Raw genomic sequence first — 20,977 nt, 5'->3', positions numbered from 1 at the left:
TTCGTCTCATTTTTATTACTTATTCAGACTAATCTATTGATTAGTTTGCACTTTAAGCTTTGCTGCTTTAATCCTACAGCTAGTTTTATATTTGAATATTAATTTCAATTCATTTTACAAGCAAATGCCAAATATTTCCTGTTGGTGTTTTTATATTTCTTTGGTCAAATATAGTATGAGAGTAAACTGAATATAAAAAAGCAATTTTTACAGGCCACCTTGAGCAGTTTTCTTAATTTTTTTTTTTTATGAACAAAAAGACAAATTGCTCGCGTAAATAATCTACAACTGCATCAACCATAACAATAGGGGGAAGTTGTTGCCCTATAGTTCGCTTACCTGTCTGTTAAAACAATCCATCAACATTAGCACATTAGCATTTTATTTTGTTACACAGGAAGGAAATATCTCAGTTTACTGTGTTTTGAAAGGAAATTGAGTGTGCTGGATGAATTGATCCTAGTCAACAGCTTCACCATGATTAGTTTCACCAACTTGTCTCAGCTATCGAGCCTGTAGAATGTTTCCTCTGGAGCAAATGAGAGGACTTTTACCAAGCATACACTGCAAACGCCACATGGATCGGCAGATTATTTTTTTGCAGGAAAGGTAATAGTTCATAAATTGTCTGTAAATATTCACAAATGAATCATAATTACCTATAGACACCAATTTGACATCCTGAGGTTGTTACATTTAAACACATGTCTTAAACAGGGTTCCCGCGGGTCCTTAAAAAGTCTTAAAATGTCTTCAATTAAAATGTGGGTAATTAAGGCTTAAATTGTCTTAAATTTCACGTTAAGTTCCTGTAAGTATTAATTTTTTTGCCGATGCGCTTAATGACGACGCGAAAGCACAGTGGCGCATCGTAAAACATCTAATAGTTGATTAATTTAGTATTGTGCGAAATGAGTCTCCGCAATTTAATAGCTGTTTACGGTACGTCGGCTACAGACGCTGACGTCAGGCTGCGTGTCGCCATTACGCGGTTGTCGATGTGAGGTTGAAAATGCAAAGAAGATGGGGAAGTGCAAATTTAACGACAAGTGGATGGAAGATGATGCATTTAGGAGGTGGTTGGCGCCGGTTGAAAACAACAATGGGGCAATGTTTAAACTATGCAAAAAGACCTTTTCATTAGGGACCATGGGGCTCAAAGCCGTCGAGTCGCACATGAAAGGAGGAAAGCACCAGCGATACGATGCAGCAGCTAGCCATAGCGGGGCCAGGTTAATCCCTGCACTGTTTGCAGCACGACCTAACGACGTTACAACCTCTCAGTCAAGTGTGTGTTAAAAAAGTTTTGATTTCCATTGTAAATTGTGTATTCCAAAGAAATTGTGACATTTTGGGGTCTTAAATTATATTTTTTGAAGTCTTAAAAAGGTCTTAAAAAGCATTAAATTTTACTTTCGAAATGGTGCAAGAACCCTGTTAAAACATAGACGTTCTTTCATATAATACCCTGCTTGGGGACAGCAGACAAAACACTCTCACGTACGTTTCCATCGTAGAACAGTGGTATTTATTAATGGTAATATTAAGCAAACTCCATAACTGAATGTATATATGAAGCGCCCAACAAGATCCCTCCCCGTTTTTCATTTCCTCCCAAAAATTGCTCCTCCATCTCTAACGGCCTCCATTCGCTTTAAAAATGGAAAAGAAATTCATTACTTAGATTACTTTCTCAGTCCAACACCTTAATAAGGCGCCGGCTACGAAACACATCAAGAACACGCGTTGCGCTCTAATTGAAACTGCCGAGTTCTGATTACGTTCCAAACTCTGCGGCAGCCTCGTCCCCGGTGACTCACTCGCGTTTAATAAATAACGGTTTTGAATTTGTTTTCCCCACTCTGGGTTTCATCAGACCGTCTTCAGTGTAAATATACCTTTTATGCATTTGTATTCTCCTCGCGTTAGCCCGTCTCAGGCCGCGCTGGTCTCGGTCCGCTGAGTCGGGGGACCTTCATGAGCTCTCGCCGTCTTTACTTTGTGTCATTTCTGGGGACTTCAGAAAAAGAGCAATCGCTCCCTTTCACTTTTACGGCGTCTTGTTTTCTTTATTTCCCGGCTCTCATCTGTCTCCATCTGTCTGTCTCTCCATCTCTTTCGCTGGCCTTCCCTCCCCTCTTCTCTCTCTCTCTGCATCCATCACTTGTCTGATCTCTCTCTTCTTCCCTCCTGATTCTTTTTATATCTCACAGAGATGCTCCTCAGAGACATCCAGTGGAGTCGTCTGATCTGAATAAATGTTTGCGATTAGAGGCCGAGGCTGTCTCGGGGTTCGGGCTGCCGGTGTGGGAGTCGGCACTCAAGTCGCGGCGTTTGAATGGGGCTTTGTTAAAAGCTTCCCTCCTCCCCTCCGATGTCTGTCGCTCTTCGGCTTGTGGCATCTATTTTTAATGGCCTGGGAGACGAGCGGAAAGCCCCGGCCTCTATCTCCGTTTTGACAAACAAGAGAGTTGATGATGCTCAGTCTTTTTTAATGTATTTCTTCATACATCAAAGTGGCTTTTATTTGGATGCATATTCGATGTGAACGCTTTTGGGTTATTACACAGTTTCTTTAATAGACGTTGTCATCCGCAAACTAGAGTTTCTGTGATTTGTGGGCTTGCGCAGCAATGGAAACACAGCGAGCTAAAAGATACATGAGGGCACGTTGTTCCTCTCGGTCGCTGAAAGGTTGAGCCGACGGCAGTAAACAGTTGATGTGTTTTATATACAAACCGTGATACCTGTCCAGCATCCGTTGTTCCGTCTGCCAATCACGTTCTCTCACTCGCCTTTGAAGCCTCAACGCTTCATAGCAGAGGGCAAACTTTCTCTCATCTTCAAAAGACGCTCCGGGCCTCCGCTTCTTCCACCCGGGTCGGGATGCGCTCGCCTCGACCCCCCCCGTCCGGCCGCCGCACCCGCCGAGCGGCTGTGGGAAATGATGGACGACTCTCACCTCACTTACTTCTGATTTTGATGCTTTCACCACAACCAGCAGCGCCGCACGCACGTCACCGCTCTCCAGCGGCGCCGCGCTGCACCGGGCTTTGAAGTAGACGGCAGGCGGTGAGTGGCGAGCAGTACAACACGGGAGTGGTTCTTTGATCCCTTTTGTAAAGACCAGTCATTTCCCACTTTTGTAGTCGATAGTAGTTTACTGTAGTAAACTGAAAGTCCTCCAAGCCTAAGATGACTTCTGAACCTCACCCAGAAAGATGTTTTTGCCAACAGAAGTGAGCTCAGTACAACCAAACCCCGGATATGAGAATTCAGGACAAAAACATTTTGAAATAAAAAAAGTCACACAAGACACACGGACAACAATGTGGTAGCGACCTGTCAATCAGAATTCAATTCATTCTAAAGCATACTCGATCAATAATTTCCCAATTAACTAAATTAATATCTCGCTCTATTGAAAAAGACTCAAAAAACATAAACTTTCATGTACCAAATCAGACTTGGTTTTTTTTTACAAGCGAAGCAGTCGATTAAAGGAAACTTCTCCAGTGCCGTGTATGTGTGTGTTACCGGGTGAATATGAATTGTCTGATTCATATTATTTTGTGGAACTGACTATATTAGAGTCTATATACACAAACTTTTCCTGTCTACCACCAACTGTGTATGTTGAAGTTCAGTCCTCCAGTTTCTCGGCTCATTAAAACACACCAATACTTCTCCACTGTGGAAACCTGCCTTAAAATCAGCCATGAAACCCAGTCCTGTGTGTGTGTGTGTGTGTATATATATATATATATATATATATATATATATATATGCCTCACTGCATGCACACACCACACACACACACATTGCACACAGCGCTGTTTGGCTGTAGCAACGAGAAACCATGGAGTCGCTCGTTTGTAGAATTGGTTCCAACTCATGTAGATGCACTGTGTGTGTGTGTGTGTGTGTGTGTGGGGGGGGGGGGGGGGGGGTGCAAGTCTGAGAGAGAGAGAGAAATAATAACCCTACATTTAATTTATAACGCACTCTTCATCAGCAGACCTCAGAGTGCGACAGAGATGGCAAAACGTAAAACATTGTCGAAAATAAAGTAAGAGCTAGTAAAAACATAGCGGGAAAAAAACAGATTAATAGAGTTTAAAAAAGGCCAGTTTTAGGCCTTTGTGTCTTCAGCATAACAGTGAAAGGACATTCCATGTTTGCTGATGACTCGGCCGAGGGGGAGCATGTAGGTGATAAAGGGGGTGGGGCCAAGGACCGACCCCTGCAGAACACCAGAGGAGACAAGGAGCAGGCTGGACGTGCGTCTTCCCAGTGAGACGTATTGAGTTCTGCCAGAAAGGTGGGACTGAAACTGCTTGAGTGCAGAGTCTGATGAATCCAAGGGTGGTGTGGAGGCAATCAAGCGGCATAGTGTGATCCACTGTATCAAATGCAGGTCCAGGAGGATGAGACGTGAAGGTGATCCAGCATCAGCTGTCATCAGCAGGTCATTCGTTACACTGAGCAAAGCTGTTTCCGTGCCGTGAGCTGAACAGACTGACTGAAAAGTTTCAAACAAGTTGTTGTGCTTGAGGTGGTCCTGAATTTAAGAAGCAACTACCTTCTCTGGCACCTTGCACAGGAAGGCAAGGTTGGAGACACGTCTATAGTTGGCTAGAACCTCCGGGTCCAGGGTGGGCTTCTTGAGGAGGGGACAGATGACAGCAATCAGGGTATATGTGACTTGATCAGAGCAGTGAGAATGGGGTTGAGGGTGCAGGTACATGATGTCATTTTTCTGAGGATTTCCTCAACATGGCTCTCCTGAACCTCAGCGAGATGTAGAGGAGACAGCACACTGGCACTGACTATTTATTTCTTATTCATAGCATGGCTGCATATAAAACTGCAAACTCTCTATACGGAGAACCAGAACTGCCCACTTTTAACAAAAGGGACATGTAGCTACTCCCTCAAACAGAAGATCTTTAAAGTCTTGATGATCACTGTGCTCTCATCGCTGTTGGCTTTGACGGAGAGCTGCCGTTCTTCATGCATTTTGTGTGATTGTATGTTGTCTCACTTTGAACCCAGTGCTGTGTGAGGTGGTGACAGTGTTTTAACTCGGCGCAGGGTGGCAGACCACACCAAGGATCTGTACACAGCCAATACCCAACCCCGTCTGATGCCGAGGACAAGATGTCCCCGCATATGTACTTTGGTATTACCTTTGATTTGGTCAACAACCACCCAGGTGCTGCTGCCTTTGCCGCTGGCAGCTCGGAAAGCAGGTTGTGTGTACCGGTGCACACCGAGGGAGATTAATTCAACATCATTTTTATTTTCTCTTGGAAAACAAATTAGGCTAAAGAAACAAATGGTAAATGGACTTTTACAGTTAGTTATAACCTGTTAATCCTCAGTTTCGGCTGCATTTTCTCACTGACTCTCGACTTGCACAAACACCAACTCAGATCTGCTAATAATAACACCTTTTAAGTGGGAGTGTTTTTTACTCCTTCTGTGGACTGTCAAAGGCATTGTATTCCCAGGAAACGCTGCAACTGTAGACAACATCCGCTCATCCCTGACACCATTACTAATAGATCACACAATATGAATACCGTGTGTGTGTCACAACAGCCTGACCCATTTGGCACGCCCACCCTTCCCCCGTATTGTGCTGCAAAGCGTCTCAATTTAGAATAACACTTTTAAAAGCGGAATCGGGGCACGTGGTGCTGCATGATGTTTAGTGATGCTGCCGGCGGAGTGTTATTCATTCAGCCCCGAGCACATCGTCAGGATGCTGAGCAGCTCCGCTTTCTTTCCCCATGAATGAGAGCAGCTGCTGCTGGGTTGTTGGTTACTGGGTGTAAGGGGCTCCAGGTCTTAACCAAAGGTATTTTAAGGTTTGACACCTGAAACTTGCTCTGTACGCATCTCATATTCTCTGCCAGAGCTGCACTGTTGCGTATTTGTACATTTGACAAGTGTGCCTCTCCGGGAACTTGGAAGCCGCTCAACTGACAAAGATGATAGTGGGGGACCGCGAGACAAATCGAGCATGTACACACACATACACACAAACACACAAACGTAAACACAGCTGTCAGTGTTAGAGAACATTATGCAGCAACATTAGAATCATTTTCGTTCTGGTCAAACAATTATTCAGGAATCAGGAATCAGGAAACATTTATTGCCAAAATATATTTGAATATTGAAAATATTGAGCAAAGTAGTTATCAAGAAACTGCGTTAATGTCTTTGTAGCAACACAGAGGTCCGATTTAAAGTCACTATTAGCTATAACCACACTTTCATATAACTGTACTTAACTCAGTCGGAGACTTGAAGGTTTGAAAAGTGGAGCCAATGCTGATGTGTCTTAATGTGCATTCTCTCTACAGGCCAGCAGGGGGCGACTCCTGGAGTTGATAGTGAATATTGATGCTGCAGAAGTCTATGAAAAATGACCCTACTTTTGACTTGATTTATTACCTCAGAAAACTTTATCAACCTGAGTTTATGGTCCCGATCTCTAGTTTCAGCTCAGCGTGGTTGCAGCAGCTACAAGCCCACTTCTTATATGCAGTCTGTGTTTTTTTGCCTCACATCTTTTGACAGTGTTTAACCAAGCCACAAGTATGTGACTTAATTACTGTGATTTCAACAAAAATAACTCCTGCATCAGTACTTATTATCTTCTAAAGGATAATTGGTTTCCCTTTAAAAACTGGTTTGAATCTTTAATGTCGGCTGAATGAGTGCAGCGTAAGGCGCACACAGCGCGCCACATTGCATTCCATGATCTCACGTGTATAAAAGGATTATATTCCCCACTGTGAGGGGATTATGTGATTCAAGAACAAACTGAACATGGTGTTTTCACTCGACAAGTCTAGATTACTGTCAAATTTAGAGAAGAACAACCGGTTATTTGAGGTCTGGCGTCGGTTTGTAAAGATAAAAGCAGAGGCATCACACACACACACACACTCACACACACCAGGAATTGCAGTCATAGCTTACCCGTTTACACACTATTGTAGTATCAGACTGCTACTACTGCCCGTTGCCAGCACACTACCCTTTGAGGGACTCCTGGTAGTGTGCAGTGAAAAGCGCTGAGACTCGGATACACAGATGTTGCTCGGTCCGTTATGGCACACATAAGAGCTTAAGGGCACCTGGGTCGCCCACCGAAAAAAGTTGTGTAGCAAAAACCAGATACCTTGTTATCCTTTTGGATAACCAATGGTGCAATATATGTCTAAAGGGAAAAGTTAATCATTTGTGCTCATTTCAAAATCCACCTACAGACCCCTCTGATTTTAACAGATTAGTATTTCGCTTTTTTAATTAAAAAAAAAATGGAATTAGTACACTGCATCTAGTCGAGAAATGACATGCAAACCCTCTAAAATGACACGGCCCGTTTAAAGTGTAACTATACCACTGTACAATTTTAAAAAGAGGGAGAGGGGCTCAGTGTTCTTTGTGACGAAAGCCTCGGGGCAGCACTAATGTAGCTCGGAGAATGGCAATATGGCACAGAGTACTGAATGTGACGGATTTCCACACAGCCAAACCCGGCCGTCTCCGTGGCCCCGCGGGGCTGATTTAAAACACGCGGTTTGAGGTATTTTCATGAAAAGCGCGCGAGATATGGTAAGAAATGTCAACATTATAATTAACACCTGAGTTACAGAGTACAGTCATTCCATTTAGTTTGAAAATCTGTTTGACCTTTCGGGTCCGGTCTGTACCTTTTTTTCTTTTTAGTCTTTGTCAACCCGTCTGTGCTGCTGCCAGTCTTGTGTTCATTTTGCATTTGCTCCCACGGAGCCCAGCACCTTGTTGTCTTCCTCTTCATCTCTGTCTCTGCTCTTTAGCTTCCTCCGCCGCATGCAACCCCTCCTTTCAGTCAAAGTCATCTTTGTTCCTTTCAGCTTTCAGCAACAGTTTCTCTCCGCTGCCCTGGGTGCCTTTAAATATCCCATCCACCTTTCATCCTTCACCTTTCCTCTGTGCTTTCTTCTCTCTGCACGCTCATCTTCTTGTGTTCTTGAGGATAGAGGCTTTTTTTTGGCAGTAGCAGCTGCTTCAGCAGTGTCTCAAATGCCCAACTACACTTTCGGCGCAAAATATTACAGTATCCCCCCTATGTTGCTTTGCAGCACTTTCCTCAACAGCAGATTGAGTCCAGATGGCCGGATTCTGTGTGTGAGTATTCACCACGGTTCATGCAAAAAAAATCCTCATACGACTTAAGAGGCGATGTGAAGATTTGGCATGCAGGGACGGGCGATATCTGTCGATCCATCTGTCCAACGCTGTCGAAATAAAGTGAAAAGAGCTGCTTTTTCCACTAATGAATGTGATCCATGTGACCGGATTGGCCGACGCATCATCCAATTTGGAAAATAGCGTGAAAAATATGTAATGTTTATTTCAGGAGTGATCAGAACCCAGAGTGCACGTTGAACGGAGGTCGTGTAGAACAAGAGCATTAAAATTGCTCTTTTTGTTTGTTTTTCAGGTCTTCTCTGACGTGCCCTCATTGCCTTAAGCAGAGCAACACCTTCGACCCATTTTCATGCATTTCCCTGCCCATTCCCCTGCGACAAACCAGGTGATGTATAACACAGAATTGATTATAGTGTCATTTGTGCCGGTTTGAGTCTGTATGCAATGCAGCACTATCAGGAATGAGTGCGTCCGTGTTGGATTTTAACCCCCCCGATCATCGATACGTACGGTACCTGCCGTGCCAGAGAAACTCGTCCTCATGTTTTAAGAAATCGTCTTGGTACCAGTTCTCGGGGCATCCCCAGCTTCAACCTTACGTCAACCTAAATAGACGTCTAATCACCTGAAATAACTAAAACAGGGCCTGAAAAACCAGTGGAACGAGGCATGCTGGGTAAGCACAACATCCTCATTTAGTCATATGTTAGCCCCTTTCTCTTTCTCTCTGTCTCCCCCATGTGCATAAGAAAGAAGAGGAACAAATATCACAATTTCCCTCAGTGATTCAGTGAATCCCTCTATCTTCAAACGTTCAAACGTCGCAAATCAGCTTCCGCTCCGCACGAATGACTTCCACAACCCCATTTCTCTGACCGTGTGTGGTCTGCCCGCCCCCCACAGACACACACACACACACACAGTGGCCTCATTGCATTGTCCTGCGGCAGCAGTATCCCAGCAGAATGCCTGGTCTCGGGTCTCGGGGCCCCCAGAGACTCAGCAGGGTCTGGCTGGCAGTGGGGCATCGAGGTCTGGGTGCTGCAGATAATGCTGGGATGGCTGAGAGAAGAGTAGGCAGTATCTCTGAGTGTTTTCTCCTCATCTAACTCATGCACAGCTGGTAGCAGCACTAGAGTCCTTCTTTCTTTTCTAAAAACGATCAAATGGCACCATGAGTGATGTAGAAGGCAGGTCAGGTAAAGGCTGAAGAATGCATGGAATAAACGATGATCTGGTTCTGCTGCACCGATTTCCTTTTGTAAACTGTAAAGCACTTCTTTAGGAGTCACACGCTCTTTAAAAAGGTTTTCTAAGGTTTTTAATGCAGCAAAGATCATGTCAATAGGTTCAGTACATTGTTTTTTCCTTAGAGTTGGTGTAAGGGGTTTGAATAATAAAAAGTATATATTCAGATCTCTTCACTGCAAAAATACTTACCCCCCCACCCCAAAAAAAAATCCATCCTCTCGAGTATCATCCTACACCCTTCATCCCTTTCATTGCACATCTCGGTATCTCATCGCGTTGCATCTAACAATGCAAACAAAACATATTCCTCAGATCCTCTGCCGTCTGCCACCATTACGCACCTGAATAACTCATGATGGGAAACAGGAAACGGAGGCGCCAGCGGTTACGCCCGTCTGCTTCCCACATGGAGAAGGCGTGACCTTACTTCGTCTTCCCGCTCCGTCTGCAACCTGCTCTCCTCCGTGTCCTCTCATCCCTCCATCATTTGACAAATCTTCCTCCCTGAAAGACGGGTTTCCTCGTCCCCAAAGTGCTCGTCATGTGTAGTCACACGCAAGGGGGAAACAAAACACTAAAGACAAAGCTGTAAAATATTTCATTCAGTTCTGAATAAAAAGAGATGGTTTATGCTCAGGAAATTTGATTTTGTACAGGAAATCTTTTCCCAGATCGTATTAGAACTGAAAAGGCTCAACAGCGCATCTCAAAGCCTCCTTCTATCGAATGTTTTGTTGAGCTGTTAAGCACATGCAATACATAAAGACTCAACACTCAAACTGACAACAGAGTGAATGTTGCCCCCAGGCGTCCTGGTTAATGGTTGATGTGTGGATCTCTAAACAGTACGCTTGTATCAATATGTGTGCGTGTGTGTCTGCATACCAATATGTTAATGACTTGCCCGGGTGTGTTTGGAATTGGTAATAAATGTAAACATGCAAAATCAGAATTGCAAAACAATTTGGCACTTTGGTCGGTATGATTCATCCTCCTCTCTGTCTTCCTGCCCCTCCATCCCTTACACACACAAATGCACCTGCGTTCATGCACCTCCTCACGCTTCTTCCCTTTGGCGCCCCGCAGGCCAATGTGTGTGACGCTGGTATTCACGACGAAGGGTCACAGGTACCTGCGCGTGGGGCTGGCTGTACCCCTCCTGGGTTCCCTGTCCTGCCTGAGAGCCATGGTGGCACAGGAGGGCAACATCTCCCCAGACCAGGTACAGAAATAACCACACACACACACAAGGACGTCTGCTCTTGGGGGGGGTCGATGGGGGTCGAGCTGTGCGCACACTCACAGTACTCAAATCTGGTTCAATAAGTATACAAACCTGTGTGGGTGGATCATATATATCAATGACTTTTTTGCATTAAGATGCCAAACATTTGATGGTTCTAGTATCTAAAAATGAGTATTGGCTGCTTAGCTCTGTTGTTTTGATCATCATTTGATCATACAGCTCACTTCACAATAACGTCACAGTGTGATGCCAAACAAAGCTCAAACTAGAGCCGGTTAGGTTAATGTTAACTTAAACTCAAAGCAGAGGGAGAGACTGCACACATGGAGAGAAACGGTTTCCTTCAGCCATTGACAAACAAAACAAAAAGCGGTTTGTCAAATATAATATGGTTAAATGTAAAAAAAACTTGATTTAGCTTAATTTTCTCCTTTTTTTGGCCCTGATTGTTTTGTTTGCCACTTGATAATCAAAAGTTCTTTTCATGGGCTTAGTTGGGGGTTCGCTGTCTTGTCTTGATTTAAGAGTTAGGTAAGGGGGGAAGCAGGATGGGCCGAGCAGGCAGACACGAGTCTGACAGGATAGGGAGTCAGTTTCTGTCCTGGCTGAGGAATGTAAGGTCTGCGGGTCAACTAGTAGATTTACCAGCCAAAGGGGGGTTAGAGACACACCAACACTGTTCAACATACACACTCTGTTCGTCAATGTTTACGTTAAGTCAGGAGTCTGGACATTGGATGTGACCGGATCTTTAGATGCGGGGGGTGGAAGGTCCTCCTCTACGCCAGTTTAGGGTCAATAGAAATCTTTCCTTCTCTGTCTTTCAAGGGTTATAAAACATGATGTTCTTTCTGATGTTAGTTAGTTGTTCTTCTGGCCTGTGTGCTGCCTGAACTGCTCCTGCCTTTGCAAACGCAGCGCTGATACTTGACCTGTGATCTGACCAATAAATCTCCCAGAACGAGAGTTCGGCTGAATTTTTGATAACCCCAACCAGGCTCCAATTCTTGAACACGTATTCTTACACACTTCACTGGTTTCCCAATAAGGAAATTACTTTCAGTTCAAAGAGTGAGATTTAGCTGGTAACCTCCTACCCGCGGCCCCACGGTCTACAGAGGCCTTTCACATACGGACTCTTCTCAGGCTGTGTCTGGACATTGTGATTAATCAACATCCCCCACTTTCTGTTCATTTTGCTGCAGTAGTGGAAACATTTACAGCTTTGTCCCCTGTTCTGGTTTTGCTTTTATTCCTATAAACTTACATCAAAACACACACTGATTAATTCGGGCCAAAGACTGTCCCCTTATCATATACAGTATATATATAAGTTATGAATATCCATATAAGTCAATTGAACCCATTGCTCGGTAACAGATTGACTTGACTACTTAAGTGCAGTAGATTTGATTGCCTGCATTTTAATAATCCTTTCACACATTTTCTGTACTTAAGTATCGTTTAACAAGACATCTGCCGTCCATTCAGTATTTTGAAACACAAATAAATAAATAGAAAAAAGCCCTCCACCTTAAATAGTTATAAGTACAAAATATTCATCAGTGTGCATTACATTGCTCTCCTCACTTGATGCAAATGCTTTTATTTGGCTGTCTGGACTCATGAAAACATGAAAACGTATCACTCCCATTGCGAATATTTCGGCTTTGAATTTGTATCTTAATATCTTTTTCTCTGTCGGTCGCAGGTCATCCTTTCAGAGTTGTACTCTACGGGTTTCCAGCGTTCCTTTGCAGATGATGATGACCTGACAGCGATCACTGATAGCGACGTCATTTACGCCTTTCAGGCTCCTCCCCCACACAGCCGTGGAGGCTCCGTACCACACTCAGGTAACTATGGCAACATGCTGTCCATCAAAACCATGGACCACACTGATTTCTTTACCCCATTTTATTTCCCACACTTCGAATTCTCTCTTTTTGCTGTGGCCCTTGTGTATTTACGCTGACTCTGCACTGGGATTTTCATTCCTCCTTTTTGTTCCGTCTCTTCATGCGTGATTTCACCCAAACACACTCACTCCTGAATGAGTAAGTAGGTATGAGTATGGTCTCACCCGGATGAGCTCCTACGAATGAATAATTTGTCACGAGTGCTGGGGAGTTATCCGGTTTTGGGCTCGTAAGAACCATCTAGACGAAAACCGCAGGTTAAAGGTAAAATTGTTCATGCGCTTGCTTCCCTTTTTGTTATTCGGTTCATGAAGAAAACAAAGAGCTTTCTGATGAGATTGAAAACTGCTTTTACAGAAAATCTATTCGCCAGGGCTGGACGCACGACACGCAGAGGGGAGTTGGCTTGTGTTTTTGCTGCACATCTTACAGTATTACATGAATACTCATTAAAAACATTACGTATAAACGCAATGCATCATTAGTTAGAAATGCAAAAATCAGTGCAGCCGTGCAAGCACTTACCAGAAAAATGGGTAAAAGGCAGTTGGTTGATTGTGTATACCGGTAAATAGATATATCCAAAATTCTCCAAAGATGTTCTCAAATCATTTTGCATGGATGAGTAACAGTCTGGATGAAATACTCTTTCCTGGAAATGGCAGGTGGCAGTAAACAGCAGTTCATGCTGGTCACCGGACACCTGTGTAGTTCCTCAAGGATCTTTGTTGGGCCACCCACTCTTGGTTGTCTTTATAGAGGATTTGCGTTGTGTCGCACAGTCTGATGCACACATGATTATTGACAGTATAATGACAACTAACTCACGTTCTGCTTTGTAGAGCAAAAAGGCCGAACGAGGCCCTCATGAGAGATGCACCTCATGTTTGAATTGTTAAAGCCTTAGTATCTAAAGAGATGTGTTTCAATGGAGCACAATTGGGCGCTAAGTGCACAAAACATGTTTGCTGAAAGCCGACATATTAATGGAATTATTTCGGCATCCGTTTCATCCATATTGTCCATCTGTGGTGAAGGTTGTGTTTTACAACATCAGCTTCTTGGATTGAACCAACGTGGACAATGACATTTAGGAAATACGGATATGAGGGATGATCCATCTGTTTTCTCTGGTTTACCTCAATCCAGGTTGTATTATTCTATTCAGCCCTGAGGAATCATTGTTTTATATTCTGCTGGAAATTACTAAAAAGTCCTTTTCATCAGTATTTCATTTTTTGAAACAAATGATCGTAACGCGTATTAAATTGCGTCCTAATTTAAGCAGCATTTAAAGATGTATATCCAACCACTTCAGGCGGGAGATTCTCTGGACGAGCCAGTTTTAATCACAGTAACAACCTTGTTGTGACGCCGGCAGGTGAGCGAGTCAGAAGAGTGTCAGTGAAATGGAAAAATAACACAGTTCGGTCCTCTCGCTGTGGATGGAGTTAAAAGTTGTTATGATTTGAATCCCTCAGGCTGCCGATGTGAACGCTCTTTCCTGTTCACGGCATCACCCTCCACTCGCTTATGTTCTCAGTCAAAGGATCCCTCCGGCCTCAGAGGAAATGGAGAGCCAAAGGTCCTTTTATCAGCCAGCGATTACTTCAACAGATTGATGTTCGGCGTGAGGTCATTAATTGACGGCTCCCTCGGTTGCCGGGTTGAGGGAGATGTGGTTGGCCTTCGTCCATTGAAGCTTTCACAGCGGGGAAGGATTTGGGGGCTTGGTTGTCCCAGAAGAAGAATGCCTTCAATAATTCACACGTGCTCAAAGTGCACATGAAATATGAAGACTCTTCACTTTCTCATTAGGAGGCGTTTCTGTTTGCCGTTCACACTGTTACAAACGGTGTCACATGCGGTTTGATTTCACACACGGAAAGAGGCGTGCATGAGCGAAAAACCAACACGGGTAATGAATCCATTAGAGTTACACCGGGGAGTCGCATATACACACATGACCCTCGAGAGGACACACACACAAGCGCAGGAGTACACTTGTAAGGACTCACACTCAGGCGCCTTCGCTGGGAAATGCATCTGCAGTACTCACGAGCTATCTGAGGAAAAATGATGAACGGTCCATGCCTCGGAATAATTCATGCGGTCACAGCAGACCAGATTCCAGGATATCACAACTTCTATCAGTGGGATTTATGTCACTTTTAGTGGAATGTTGCATGTGGAATTACGCAGCTGAGGCCCATGCATGATAAAAGGTGATGGATGGAACATTTATAGCCTGAGCAAGTCCGATCCGGCTTCGCACCAATTTCAATAACTACGACAATAAAACACCACTGTTTGGAAAAGATCTAAACTACAAGCAGCCATATTGGTTTGAAGCAGAAAGCGTGTTACTATGGTTACTGAGGTTATGCAAGACTCTTAATTGCTCCGGGTCTTAAGGCGGTCTCAATTTGCCAATACACTGTAGTCACTCTACTTTAAATATATAAAACTGTTACATAAAGACACACGGGGCAGACGTGTGGGTGTGTTTGTGTGTTTTACACACATGTCGGGCTGTGCAGAGGTCTCTCAGACTAAACAACCCTTCAGCTACAGGTGTCGACGCGGTCTATCGTGTGAGTTTCTTTGTGCAGCCTTGGTGAAAAAAAAAGCGAAAGCCCAGTGCTGCAATGACGGGTAACTGTGGGGAAAAGCTCGTAGTCGTAGAAAAACTTCTTGAGGTGTTGTTACTTTGTATTGATGTGTGAGTTACTTTGAGAGGTTTAGCCATTTCCATTTTAGGATCAATCGCTTTGACCTTTAGCGTGGAAATGGACAAATGACTGCTGGTCCAAACAAAAGTTTAGCTTATTTAGACCTAACGGTTGAGTAAATGAATTGCAGTGATCCTGCGGAGGCTTTGTTTCATGCAGCGTGTTCCCCCATGGTCACAACCCGGGACACTGAATCACCGCAGCTGAAAAGCAAGTTTTGCATTTAGACGAAATGGCGGCAGGAGATCTGAAAAAACACTGAAATCAATTAGGTCCTCAGCGCCACGGTAGCATCCAGGCAATTTGTACTTAAATGGAGTCAAAAGGCTCCATATTGCTGCACAGAAAAAAAAGAGACTTACTTTCCACTGAATAGAAGCTCAGGGAGGCAAAGCGGGCCAACTTTGTGTGATGCTCACTTGGTGCCCTCTGAGTTAAACAGTTACGGTCTCCGATAATGGGGAAGTCAATCAAGATTTGAGCAGAGTGGATTGTGGGAGCTGCCTGCACGGATAGAGACACACTTGTGGAGAGAGAGAGAGAGAGAGAGAGAGAGAGAGAGAGAGAGAGAGAGAGGTGAAGTGTTTGATGATGTTTAAAGAGGATTCTGGGGACAGGTGCTAACATTTCTTAATTCAGATTTAGTCTTTCTTTCATTCCCTCGCGTTCTCCTCACCTACACATACAGTGTTGAATGTAAACCAATGTGGAAGATGCTGTCCGTGCATTGGATACCTAGACAGCTCAGCCACTGCATCATCGCCTCTTAAGTTATTGTAGGGAATTTGTGCAAGCAGCTTTTTGTTTACACATACAAGCGAATGACATTACCATTCATTTGGGGGGGTCGTGTTTCTGGTCACCCCTGAAAATACTGGGACAATGATGTGTTGTCTTGCAGCAGGAAGCCCGGCTTTGGGAGCACAAAGGACCTACGATGTGTCTCGATCTCAAAGTCGTCGACAAAATGCAACACGTGTGCAAAACGAAACCCTTGCAGAGCAAACACTGCGCACGCTTCCATGAAGGCCATTACCGGCCGCCCGCAGCTAGAAGCAAGCATGTGCCAGGGACACTCACAGGGGAACTCTGCCCCCCCCCCGCGGTAGTATTTCATCATTTAGAATAACCTAAGGAGAAACGTCTGCGCCTCTGGAACGTGTTCTCAGATCATCGGGGGAAATAACAGCGACGCTCGACTCAGCTGCGTCGGGGAGAAGCTTCCTCTAACCCACGAGCCTTTCGGAAGTGAACCTGCGCCACAAAAGGCCCAACGGCTTAATTGTGTTCCAGTGAACCCGCCGGCAAGGCGGGGAACTCTGTTTTTCTACCGTTGACCCGAGAGCCCTTTTCTGTTTTGTGCCTCAGAAACCTTTGATCAGACTTGTATTTGGTTCTGCAACAAAGCTGAAATGATTTATTTGTATTTATTGATAGATATTAATACCACAAATGTGCAGCACTGTACACAATGAAACAAATACCAAGGTGTGTGAACGGTGTGTAGTTGCGGGACTACAGGGGGAGAAAAGGGACGAAGAAAGATGAGGGACCATGTTGGAGAGGCGGCACCAGGTGTATTCCATTCCTCCCAAATGTGTTGTTGCTGTGGGCAGGAAGCTCAGGTGCTTCGCTGTGAGCGGCAGCGTTTGTGGTCGGACGGCTGCCCGCTGCCCCTGACCACTAATTGGTTTGGGGTTAAACCCAACACTCCCCCAGGGGGTATCCAGGTAGCCAGGTGTGTGGATGCTACGGACGGAGGTCACTCATACGGTGCTCAACCTCCTGGGAGCAGCGCCCCTCCCGGTGTTTTTGTGCTCTTGGTTCCGTGCTCCACAACTCGTGCTATTTTTCTGTCTGGAAGAGATGAGATCAGTGTAGAAAGACTTTTCCCTCCGGTGCAGCAGCTGAATGTGACTGTCTGGTTACATGAAGGCTGAAAAGAGAAATGGGACCATGAAGAGCTCACTGCTAAGTGATGCGGTTATCAATGAGGCCGCATGAGTAATCCGTCCTCGGGTTGTCCGCGCCAGCAGCCTGTTGTTAGTCAGTGAGCTCTATTGGTAGCCATGGTGACGGGGGAGCCAACCAGGAAGTGAAGTCAGGTAATGTTAAGAATTATTTAAAGTAGCATATTTAACTACGTTACCTAAAAAACATACTTATTTTAACAGATCTTTTCCTTAATGTTACTAAATAGTTTAGATTATCAATGATAAATGGAACGGTAAAAATATACATAAAATAATTGTCCACGTCTGTATAAGTCTGACTATTTTGCAATCCGTTGCACATTTACAAAGCACTGATGAATGGAGTACCAGCAAGAGAGACGGGTGACATTGCAGAGGATGGGGAGAGGCGAGCGATCGCCACATGAAGTGTGGCGTGTTTTTCAGGGCTGAGCTGTTTAATGCTCGCCACGTCCAATCTCAAGTGTCTTTCTCCTTCCGTCTTTGTGTTTATCTTTTAATTAAAAATGGCAGACCATAAACAGATTACCACGGCAACAAATGAACAAAACAACAAATGGTTCAATAGATCGTTACATCAATCTTCTCTCCCTCTCGCGTACTTTTAATTTATTATTATTGGCATCTCGTCTCTTTTCCTTCTGCCCGCGGGAGAACTCTTATTCTCACTTCCCAGTCTCACCTTTCTTGTCTCCAGCTAGCTGGCAGCTCTCTCAGTCCGCGGCGCATCCTGCTGTGCTTCAGGGAGGGAGGGAGAAAGGGAAGGAGGGAGGGAGGGAGGGAGGGAGGAAGGAGGTGAGAATCAAACCACGGGACGTGTTGGGGCCAAGTCGCGCCCCTCATTGTGCACAATATGTTACTTTTGAAACCGGCCCGGAATCAAACTTTGTTTTTGATTTTCAAACTGACTCAAGGTCCAGATAGTAAGAAACATTAAATAGAATAGAATGCTGAGCGCTGTTAAAATACGCCTGTGTGCTGGATATTCCGTGTTCATTCCACATTAGGAAACCTTGTCGGTGAACATGTCTGTCGAGTTTGCGAGCTGTGCGAAGAGTTTCATCAGCTTTTTGTTTTATATGGTTCTGTTTTGGCATTCAATGTTACTGAAGGAGTCTCCTGACAGCGAAGCAGGAAGGAGGAAGATATGAAGATCTGAGTCATTTCTGCCACAAACAAAAAGATCAAAAGGCACACGGAGGCCCGGCCTTTGAACTTCTCAGCTCATCTACTGCTCGTGTTGAACTGAGGACAGGCCGCGATATCGTGACTCTCTATCGCCTCTCGAAGTGCAGGTGGTATCACAGAGCAGTAGAAGTCTCTGCAACCTGCTCAGCTCCTGTTGATGACGTCAGTTCTTTAGGTTTTTAAGCAATTCTGTCCTTACACATTGCACCTCTGACATTGAACTGAAATAGCATTCTTCTCTTGACCTTAATCATTATGTTGAGTGTAATCTTGTTATTATTACTTTCCTTAACTGTCAAACTACACTCATTACAGTCATTTTGAGGAGTCAGTGTTTAATATATTAGGGGGAGTGGGGGTCAACCCAGCGCGAGGAGATGAATTGGTTGTTCAAAGGGCAGCAATATGCATAAAATGTCACATCGAGTTGCTCCTGTCTGCTAAACACAGAGTCATTTAGTGGCAGTCGACACAAACATTAGTCTCAGCTTTTTCTTTTCTTCATTATCTGAGCTTGTTTTAACAGTCAGCCCTTTCATTTTCTTAATCTTCTACTAATACTCGCATTTCTGACTGAGCTTCCAGTTGGACGAACACGTTTTATGAAGCAAAAATGCTTTGACTCAACCCTTTTCTGTGAATGAACTTTACATCTATTCACACTTTGCTCTCCTGTGTCCATGTTGAGGTTTGTTGTATGTGTCGTGTTGCAAAGTGGCAGTGATTAATTGCTCCGTGGGGTTCGTACCAGCATTGTTTAATTAAATCCTTTAATAATGTCAAAGTTTATGTTCGCTGGGAGTCGCGTTGGGCCTTCTGCATCCGCTCGGCTGTTATCCGCGATCAATCACAGCGTGCGTGTAGCGTGTAATTCATCTCACAGCTCTTCAGGAATCAATCAAACAAGAATCAAAGGCAATTCAACATGAATGTTTTCAGTGTAAACGTGTCACACTTCTGGCATACAAAAAGAATAAACAGACATTTGTATATTCCTAGATACTTCTAAGAATACATGTAAGTACATGTATACTGTACATGTACAATGTTGTCATTAGTTCGTATGGCATGTGGTGAAATCCGGTCCAGACGTCACCGTACGGCAGCTTCCTCCGTCGCTGATTTTGTCCACTGCGACGGAGGAGGCCGCTACACGTGACGGTATTCGGGATAAAGCAGCAGAAAGGGAGGAAGCATCTGTCCAAATCCGACCGCATTTCAAATAATGGAGAGGAGGATTTGGATTTTTATTCTTAACAGCAACAGGTTTCGAAGCACTAATTTAAATGAGCTTTTTGTCGCACACAGCAGCAGCAGCAGCTGGGATCTGGATTAGTTTTGTCTAGAAGGTATTGCTTCTTCTCCTTCTTCAGCTTTCATGAACTGTTCTGCCCTCCTCTGTTCCTGACAGGGTATCACCACAGCCTCCCCTCCTCCCCCTACACCTCCGCGCCCGGACCCGGCGCTCTGAAGCTGCCTTCGTCTGGCACGCTGTCCTCAGAATACCTCAACCAGGGCGGCTCCACCAAGGTCCTCCTCCTCGTCTGCAACACAGCGGGATCTGGCCAGCAGGCCGTCAGGTGAGCTGCAGGCCGCCCGCCGCCATGTAAACTCACGGGTCTGGGTTTATTCACGCCGCGCTGCTTCAGCCGCCAGTCTGCCGAGCGCTGACAGTAAAGAGACGCGACTGTGGCAGTTCTGGTTCCATCGGTCGCCGTGTGTCGCAGCTCCATCCAGTTGCTCCGTATCTAGTGAGCCGCTGGAGACATTCTGATGGGAGTGTTCATGTGACCCGGGGTGGACGGTGTCCATCAGAGAGCCTGGTGGAATCGCAGTAGCATCAACCCTCTGATGCCGAGGCGCTTTGAAAACCTCCCCGTCACCATCGTCACAGCTCTGTGACGCTCTGTGTGCTCAATAAACCAATTGTCATCCAGTTTCAGTCAACACGTCTGACAACACGCTGCGAAAAGCCTGACAATGTCAGAACGTGACATTTGTCCACATGACTCATGTGTATACGGCTGTGAGCACCCGGGTCTCTCTTTGTTCTGCATCCGTCAGCTAAATCAAACAACAGCTCACCTGGTGGCTCTCATTGTCTGTACGACTGGATCAAATAGCTCTACTTTTATTTTCTCTGTGCTCATGTTGAAACAGGAAACGTCATTGTATATTTTAGCTGTTGGAGTTCTCTAAACTCGTTCATTGGTCTTGGCTAATTCTTGCAATTATTATACAGAGAAACCAAAAAAAAAGTTCTAAGGCTCCTGCTAGGAGGCCTCAACGTGTCTCTAAAACCTTCTAGACTTCTAGAAGATGGAATCTAGTGCACGGTTCGTTTGAGCCTAAGTGTACCTGCAGCAGTAAAGTGCCGTGTTTTTGCGTGTTTGTTTGTTGTTTGTTGTACGTGCGTGAACCCCGGGACTTTGATCTTCGGCCATGTGTGTCTAA

General features: G+C 44.8%; 1 protein-coding gene across 1 annotated transcript in view; it reads left to right on the top strand.

Annotated features, from left to right (window-relative positions):
- The window catches only part of usp43a (ubiquitin specific peptidase 43a), a 76,796-nt gene that overhangs the window by 25,124 nt on the left and 30,695 nt on the right, over positions 1-20,977 (top strand). Inside the window, exons 4-7 of the mRNA XM_040187101.2 lie at positions 8,507-8,599; positions 10,552-10,687; positions 12,423-12,567; positions 19,935-20,103. Coding sequence (XP_040043035.2) covers positions 8,507-8,599; positions 10,552-10,687; positions 12,423-12,567; positions 19,935-20,103 — 543 coding nt within the window. The remainder of the gene's footprint in view (positions 1-8,506; positions 8,600-10,551; positions 10,688-12,422; positions 12,568-19,934; positions 20,104-20,977) is intronic.

Source organism: Gasterosteus aculeatus, chromosome 9, assembly GCF_964276395.1.
Source record: "Gasterosteus aculeatus chromosome 9, fGasAcu3.hap1.1, whole genome shotgun sequence".
Lineage (NCBI taxonomy): Eukaryota > Metazoa > Chordata > Actinopteri > Perciformes > Gasterosteidae > Gasterosteus > Gasterosteus aculeatus.
This window is presented reverse-complemented; position numbering and strand designations above follow the sequence as displayed.